Source organism: Chlorocebus sabaeus, chromosome 22, assembly GCF_047675955.1.
Source record: "Chlorocebus sabaeus isolate Y175 chromosome 22, mChlSab1.0.hap1, whole genome shotgun sequence".
Classification (NCBI taxonomy): domain Eukaryota; kingdom Metazoa; phylum Chordata; class Mammalia; order Primates; family Cercopithecidae; genus Chlorocebus; species Chlorocebus sabaeus.
In genome coordinates, this window is record NC_132925.1 from 72,430,121 (window position 1) to 72,438,832 (window position 8,712).

Consider the following 8,712-nt stretch of genomic DNA (forward strand, 5'->3'; position numbering starts at 1 on the left):
CACTCAGATGAACCTGGGTTCAAGTCCTGGCTCAGCCTCTGACTTGCTAGGGATGTCAGGCCAGTTCCTAAGCCTCCCAGTGTTTTAGTTGCCTCCCCTGTAAAATGGGGATTAAAATGGTGTCGACTGTAGGGTTGCTCTGAGGATTAAGTTTCAAGATACTTGTGAACCTCTTAACTCATGTATCCAACAAACATTTGTTGCACCTAATATGTACTCCGTGAGTGCTAACTGCTGTATTCTTTTTTAAAAAACTGAATTCCTATTAAAATAATAATTTTTAAATTACAGTTTCTACATATTTCCAGACTGGAAAATGATTTCACAGCCTTACGATAAAAGGCAGGAGGCCTTTGCACCTTGCCAACAAAATCCTGTACCATGTGCCCACTACCTTTATTTTCTCTTGTGTGTAATAAAAGCGAAGAAGAAATTTTGATAAATTAACCTTGCATCTTTGTTTACAGCTCTCTTACTCCCCCCAGTGGCAGAAAGTCACTGGTAACATGCCGAGGAGGTCACGAGTTTTTAACATTTTAATAATTATTATTTATAATATCCCCTAGTAGTAGAGCAAGATTCCATTTTAAATTCATTCCCCTTTGATTTTCCATTTTTAAGGGCTGCAGTGAGTAGATAACCATTTAACTGAATGGCTCTCAACAAGCAGATATTAAGAAGTGCCTGAGGTTCCAGCAGCATGAGTTGATCAGTTATCTGTACAGGTGGTTATTAAAAGTGTTGTCCTGAAGGCTCATTAAAAAGCAATGCAGCATTTAATAAATATTAGAACATGTCAGTAGCACCATTTAAATGTGGGAAGGAGATCAATTTCCTTTGTAATTCTGTGCACAGGCATAAACACTCTCTTTAGAACACTTAATTCCATGTCAGAGTTTAAAGCAGCTATGATCATTTCTATTTAGAAGTAAAGGCAGAGAGAGGGTTGGGGAATAGATGTCAGACACTTGGTGAATTAAGAAGACACTAACCTTAAATACTCAAATAATATCATTTTACAAAAAAAGGAACGCACAAACTTGTGATCATTTCCAAGCCTTCCTCTAATTCTTTTCTTCCTTTTCTTTTTCAATGACCTGGTTCCACTGTCTGCTGTTTTATTTTTATTTTATTGTATTGCATTTTTATTTATTTATTTATTTATTTTGAAAATAGAGACAGGGTCTCACTCTGTTGCCCAGGCTGGAGTGCAGTGGTGCATTCACAGCTCACTGCAGCCTCGACCTCCTGGGCTCAAACGATCCTCTGACCTCAGCCTCCTGAGTAGCTGGGACTACAGGCCACCATGCCCAGCTGGTTTCCTTTTAACCTCTCTTCTCCGAGTGTCCCCATCTCCCCTTCCAGTTGTTCCCTCAACAGGAAGGAGGAAGCAGCTGGTTATTAACTACCGGGGCAGGGTCAGTGGGCACTAGAGCCATGCCTTCAAGAAGAAACCAGGTTGAATGCTGCAAAGACGTGGTGCCAGCATCAGGGTACAGGCTGGTGTGGAAGGCACGTGGCAAACTCACTTTTTTCCTTTATTTCTCTTACTCTCTACCTGTCTCTTTATTTTCATATGTCTGTTCCTTTTTGGGCTATTCCTCATGCCTCTATTTCTTGTCTCTCTCTTCATTTGTCTGTCTGTCTCTCTCTCTCTCTCTCTCTCTCTCATTCTCTCTCTCTCTCTTTCTCCTCTCTCTGTCTCTTTCTGCCCCCTTCCCCTTCTGTAACAAGTTTCTGCCTGGTCACAGTGGCTCTACATATGACCCATTTCTCATCACAGATGAGCTTTGTATTTGAACATGAGAATCCCTTCCAAAACTGCTTAGTTCTGAGCATGCCTAGTATATGCTTAATAATTAAGTCTGTAATTAAAGCGTAACTGCAAGTGTAATTAAAATTCATTTTTGTGGATCCTAGAATTATGAAGCAATTAGGCATTTTCACGAGGCACTGAAGGAGCAGCTGGGAGGAGAGAAGGGCTCTGGTTTTCTGGGGAGCTGCTCCCTCCCCTTTCTTCCCCTGGCCCCGTCCACCAGTGTTAGCCTCGAGCAAGGCCTCACTTGTCTGGGGCACCCGGCACTGCTACAGGTTGGGAGGAGTAGTAACAGCTTGGAGTCCTCACTTAGGGCAGTGAGCACTGCCAGCTCTTCCTGGGCCCTTCCTAGCGAAAGGAACCACTCCCAAAACCCCTGGGGAATCCTGAGAGGACCCCCAAAAAATCCCTCCTGATTGCACCTTGAGCAGTTTGGGGTATCTATTTCAACCCTTTAGGAAAGAGTTGTTAGGACAGCAAGGAGATCTGTCAAAAAGTACCCACCCACTCCTCGTCAAGCACACTGTGTGTGGGAACCCATCTGGAGTTACCCTGTCGGTCAGCACATACTGCTAGCTAACAGATATCGGGAGGTATCTGGTGAGCAAGCCTGACAAAGGAAAGTGGATGTTTGGAGGGGACGAGGGAAACATCAGTGAGCCATCCCAATAAGTCTTCATCCATGGTAGGATTTTAGAAATACAAGGTACTCTGGAAGTTCATTGTACCAGCCCCTGCTTTAGTTGGGGCATGGGGAGGTGGTGATAAGAAAGACATCCCCAAAGAAATGCCGTTTAACAGATGCCTCGTGAATGAATGGTGTCAGCTCAGCAGAGAGAGGTATCAGCCCAACAGAGCTCTGGGTGGAAAGCCCAGCAAGGGCAGTGGCCTAGCACATCTGGGTGCTCGTGAATTTCCAAATCATTTCTTTTCCCTTGGGAATACTGGTGCTAAGTTGGGTGCTAAAGAGGATATTAATTAAGGAACTGAATTATTTAGATTACTTGGTTGCAAGGAAGCAGAACTCATTAAAGTTATCTCAAAAAGTTAAGAAGATCAAGAGCTCATTTCATCCATAAACATGCAAAGGAACTCAGGTAAAACTGAATAAGAAGTTTCCTGAATGGGCGGGAACCATGATAAAAACTAGTCTCCAGAAAGAGCAGGATCTGAGATGGAGGAAGACATCAGGAGCACCACTCCTGCACCTCTCTGGAGGTCTTGGAGCTGTGTTGAGATTGGAAGGTGCTAAAAAAAAAAGAAGGAAGAGGGAGAAGAGCCTAGTCCCTGTCTCTGCAGGAGGAGACAGAAATTTACACATGGGGCATGGTGGCTCACGCCTCTAATCCCAGACTTTGGGAGGCCGAGGTGGTGGATCACTTGAGGTCAGGAGTTTAAGATCAGCCTGGCCAACATGGTGAGACCCTATCTCTACTAAAAATACAAAAATTGGCTGGGAGAGGTGGCCACTGCCTCTAATCCCAGCTACTCAGGAGACTGAGGCAGGAGACTTGCTTGAACCAGGGAGTTGAAGGTTGCAGTGAGCCGAGATCACGCCACTGCACTCCAGCCTGGGTGACAGAGCAAGACTCTGTCTAAAACAAAATTTACACATGTAACTGTCATTTACCTTCTAGTCCAAAGACTGATTTGCTCCTGTGTCCATCAGGGCTTTTGCTTCACACTCTGTCATTACTCCATGAAAGCCGTGCTTATTGATTAATGTCTAAATTCCTTAGCCTGGTATCTAACACCTGCCACAGTCAAATGAATCAAAACGCACACAGGTTGTATGAATGAAATAATAAATTTTTACATCTGCGTTACTTATCTATCAGTGCTTAACAAATTACCCCAAAATCTAGCAGCTTAACAAAAAGAACAGTTATTATCTCACAGTTTCTGTGGTCAGGAATCTGGGCGTGGCTTAGGTGGATCCTCTCACTCAGGGTCTCTCACAATGCTGCAATCACAGTGTCAGCCGGGCTGTAGACATCTCAAGGCTTGACTAGGGAAGAATTTGCTTCCAGGATCACTCATATGGTTGTTGGCCGGATGCACTTCCTCCTTGGCTATTACACCCAGAGCCTCAGTTTCTCATCAGCCATTGGCCAGAGGTTGCCCTCAGTTCCTTGCCAGGTGAGTCTCTCCAGAGGGCAGCTCAGAGCAGAGTAGTTTGCTTCATCAGAGTGAACAAAGAGTCAAAGGGAGCAAGGCTGAAGCTACAGGCTTTTGTAACCTAGTCTCAGAAGTGACATTCCATCACTTTTGCCATGTTCTTATATATTAGAAGCAAGGCTCTGCATCCAGATCATACTCAAGGGGGACAGATTCTACAAAGATGTGACTACCAGGAGGCAGGAGTGATTGATCTTTGAAAGCCATTTTAGAAGCTGCCTTCCACAGCATTTACAAAGTCATATGTTAGTCAAAATAATGCTAGCTCCTGTAACAACAGAAGAATGCAGAAATTTCAGAGTCTTAACAATATAGAAGGGTCTTTCTCATTCCCATAAGGTCTAAGAGGGTGAGTGGGTAGGATGCTTGGCTCCACAGAGTTATTAAAGTATCCAGGCTGGAGGAGTCATTGCCATCTTCAAAAAGTGACTTGGCTGGGTGCAAGGCTCATGCCTTTCATCCCAGCACTTTGGGAGGCCAAGGCAGATGGATTTCTTGAGCCTAGGAGTTCAGGACCAGCCTGGGCAATGTGGAAAAACCCCATCTCTACAAAAAAAAGCTGGGCTTGGTGGTGCGTGCCTTTAGTGTCAGCTACTTAGGAGGCTGAGGTGGGAGGATCACTTGGACCCCAGAGGTTGAGGCTGCAGTGAGCTGAGATCGCACCACTGCACTCCATCTTGGGTGACAGAGCGAGAGCCTGTCTCAAAAACAAAAAACAAGACAAAACACAACCAAAACCAAAAAGGTGACTTCCAGGGCTGCCCCAACTAGGAACACTCCAGAAAGCACATGGGGAAAACAGAGTATGAAGAGTCCCTTTGGAGACTGTCATGGCCATGTGACATTCCTTTGGCCAGAACTCAGTCACATATCCCCTTCGAGATGCAAGGGGGCCTGGGAAATGTAGTTTCTGGCTGGGCAGCTGCATTCCAGCAATAGCACTCCACTGCAGAAGAGATGCAGGAGTCTGTGGTGGAGAACCAGCCAGGCCTGCCACAGATACTGCACCATTTACAAAAAATGCTTTTACACTCATTATTTCATTTGCTTCTCATCCCTATCTGTACCATCAGCTCTACTGTCCTCATTTTACAAGCAGAGAAGCAGACTAGCATATCTTTAGAACATGCAGGGTTTATAATTACAGAGAACAGTTCAAGTCCCATCTCTGCCACTATGGAAAAGTGACTATGGAAAAGTTGTTTCACTTCTCTGTGCCTCAGTTGCCTTATCTGTAAAATAGGAACAATAGGACTACTCATAGTTTTTGTAAAGATTTCATATGCTGTGTGTAAATTACTTAGCACTGTGCCTGGCATAGATAAACACTTGATGATATTAGTTCTGGGGAAGATTATGAGGATGATAGTGCTCTGTATAGAGACAAAAGTTAAGGCTCAAAGAAGTTAAATGATTTACCCAAAACTACATAACAAGTACATGGCAGAGCCACGATGGGGATTTTAGGTAGCACCTTCCCACATTTTATGCTGTCACTTTCCAGAGAGGCCTTTCACCAGCTTCCTCTGTAAATACAGGAGTAGGTGAGCCTTAAGCTGAAGACGCAGTGTCAAGCATTCATCTTCACTGCTGCTTGGGTAGACCCAGGGTCCCAGGAGAATCAGTGCTGCATCATCTTTTCAATCCACCAGTTCCTATTTAACCCAGCATTTGTCTCTTTATATGAAACGTGCTGACCCAGTGCCTCTTTTTATTTGCACTCTTTGTGGTAAGGCAAGTTCTCCAAGGCCTATATTTCAAGGTCTTTGTTTATAAATAGGCTCTGTCTTGCCAACTAGATAAAAGGACAGGAAATGATATAGCGTGAGATATTTCATTAGACACTTAAATTCTATTACATTTCTCCTACATTTCTCCTAAAGGAGTTGTTCACTCTAATAGGGCAGAAAAGCAGTTCTCATGTTAAATAGTCCCCAGGCACACCTTTGAATGAGATGACTTGGCCAGAAGATACTCCAGGTCCACCAGGAACAGTCAAGAGATTGCCATCAGAGGCTGCATTGCCCATTTTGAAGGGCTCAGCCCATTTCATTTTACAGAGTGGGGAGAAGGCAGAAATGGACATGCTGGATGCTGCCAGAGTCTCCACAGCAATGGATTTGTGGGCACAGCTAGGCAGATTCTCAGAACTTCCTTTCTCAAATCAGGTCATAGCCCAAACCCATGATGACGTCCGAGAGGGCTTTAAGACAGGTGACTTCTGGTATGGGCCAAAACCACATTAGATCCACATGGCTGCGATTATCAGCAGACATCTCAGCTTCCATCAGTAAAACATGTTCATTTCCCTCTTGCAAGCCCTTGCTTTCATCTTCATTTCTAGCTGGACCACAGCTTGAGATAAATTTCATCACATGATCTTTTCTGTCAACGACCTTGATCAGAACCTATATTTAATTCATTTCCTAGTGAAAAGCTGTAGACAGGTGAGTCTTGTGTATCCTCGTGCAAACTTCATAAGGCGCCACTTCTAGTTTCATTCAGTGATTGTTCCCTGTTCTCCTTCTAGGAACCAACGTCCAAGAGGCCCAGAAGATACTCAGCAACAGCGGACTCCCCATTACTTCAGCCGTTGACCTGGAGGATGCAGCCAAGAAGGCTGTGGCCAGTGTGGCCAAGAAGTGATATCTTTGTCCTGATCCGATGGAGAAAGAAAGCCTTTTTTCCATAAAAAGGGATGATTCATTATTGTGAAAGAAATGGTTATCTCATTGGGGAAGAAAAGGTGGGGGAGAAGGCAAGAATCACTGAAAAATCTTAAATCTCTGTTTTCTGGAATAAGATATCTAGACAGCCTAAATCTGATTTTAGTCTTTATAAAAATAATGTCTTGAGTTCTCATACTTTTCTGTCACTGCAAGCCTGCTCAGTAGGCAGTGTTTTGCAGACTTTGGGGAGCGGTCTATGTGGCCAAATATTGTGTGTGTAGGCAGACTTTGAAATCAGGTCCTGCTTCATTTACAAGAATTTTGGTGGGCATCTAATCCTACATAATGAAAAAGAAAACAGACCATTTAAAAACTCAAGACACGATTATATTTAATATATTAATTACTAAAAAGGCACAAGATTACACTGAACACATTACCTACTAAAAAGGCACTGCTAAGACATTCAAGCAAATAGCTATTACACACTGCAGCAGATTTTACAGGTTTCTAATTCCAACATATGTTTGAAAAATCCATGGGTGTTCTAAAATATATTTAATAATGGAAGGTCTGTATTAATATACCATCCATATGTTTTTACCACTTGCCTTAATATTGAATATACTGTTTACCTCACTCTAAAAAGAAAACCAGAAGCCTTATTTGTGATTTTGGAGTGGAAGCTTTCATTTTTGTGTCAAAAATGAATCCTGATTCTTATGGAAATCTCTGTTATTAAGTCATTTCAAGATGAGACAACACTGAAGATCAAATTGTGTTGGGTATCGGTATCTTCTCTCCTCGTTTATCTCTTACTCCTCATCCTCCCAGAATCTATCAGTTTATGATAGAAAGATGGGAACCTTATTTGAATGTGGGGTTTTTTCCATGATGTCCAATTTTGTTGTGGGAAAGGATTTGCATAAAGTTTTTGTTTAAATTTTGGTAGATTTTTATCTATACAAATTTAAATAAAATTATGTTTTGTAAGCTGAAACATTTGTGTGTATTTCTCATTTTAGTCAATTTTATTCCTCAAACAATTTTTTTTCTACAAAGACACTAGCCTTAGTGTCTTAGGTATGTCTCTAAAATTTGATAATTTGGGTCATTCCAGGATTATTCCAGCTCCACTCAACTTTATCAGATACCCATTTCTGTGTTAGGAGATTATTGAATGCATAAAAGTTATACACAAACCAGAATCCCAGGAATGTGTCTCAGATGTCTGACAGTTTAAACTGTGATGTCAGTCTGCGTAATGCAAAGGGAGATACCAGTATAAACTCCTTCCATTTAGCAAGGCTCAATTGCCACCATTAATTTTCCTTTCAATGTATAAATATGTAGCAGACCAAACATTGCTGTTTTTTTACCAGCTTACATTGTTCTTATAAATTTCATGTGTGGACCAAAGTATAAAAGTCATTATTGTTTAGAGCCATGTTTGCCATGGAGAAATAAACTATTTGATAGATCAGTCTTACATCCTTTCTTAATGCCTATGCAATGAATGAAAAATATTAACGTCTTCTTAGGTGTGTTTTGGTTTTTGATAGCTTAATCACTAGTTGGTGTAGTAAAAAAACAAAAACAAAAACCTATATTATGTCAACTAGACATTTTTAAATGTTTTGATCTCTGAAGAGGACTATGAATCACTATGTTGAATCACAATCATTGATGTTTCCAGTCAATCCAATTTGGAGGAGGGGATAAAGCAATTAAATCATTTATGTGATTATTTCATAAAAGGGTTAATAACAAGCAAATAGCCTTTTATTTTCAAATAAGCTCAAAGCCATCAGAGCTTGTTCTTTTTGCATCCTTAGCGTAGCTTGTCTCTATTAGTTTTATTCTCAGGCCATTTTTACAGGTGAATAATGGCTGCTGGCCATTACATTTGAGGTTCTCAAACTTAGGATCCTCAGAAGAGAAAGAGAGAGGGAGGAGAGGGAAAGAGAAAATAAATGAGCAAATAAGTGAAAGAAAGAGTAATATTGGGAGGAAGGAGAGAGGAAGGAAAGAAGCTTCTCTCGGTAACTC

General features: G+C 41.9%; 1 protein-coding gene across 1 annotated transcript in view; it reads left to right on the forward strand.

The window, feature by feature from the left end:
• Positions 1-7,663, forward strand: part of SUCLG2 (succinate-CoA ligase GDP-forming subunit beta) — a 300,875-nt gene extending 293,212 nt beyond the window's left edge. The window contains exon 11 of the mRNA XM_007984920.3: positions 6,525-7,663. Within this exon, the coding sequence (XP_007983111.3) occupies positions 6,525-6,640 (116 nt within the window). The 3' untranslated portion in view covers positions 6,641-7,663. The remainder of the gene's footprint in view (positions 1-6,524) is intronic.
• The last annotated feature ends 1,049 nt before the right edge of the window (positions 7,664-8,712 follow it).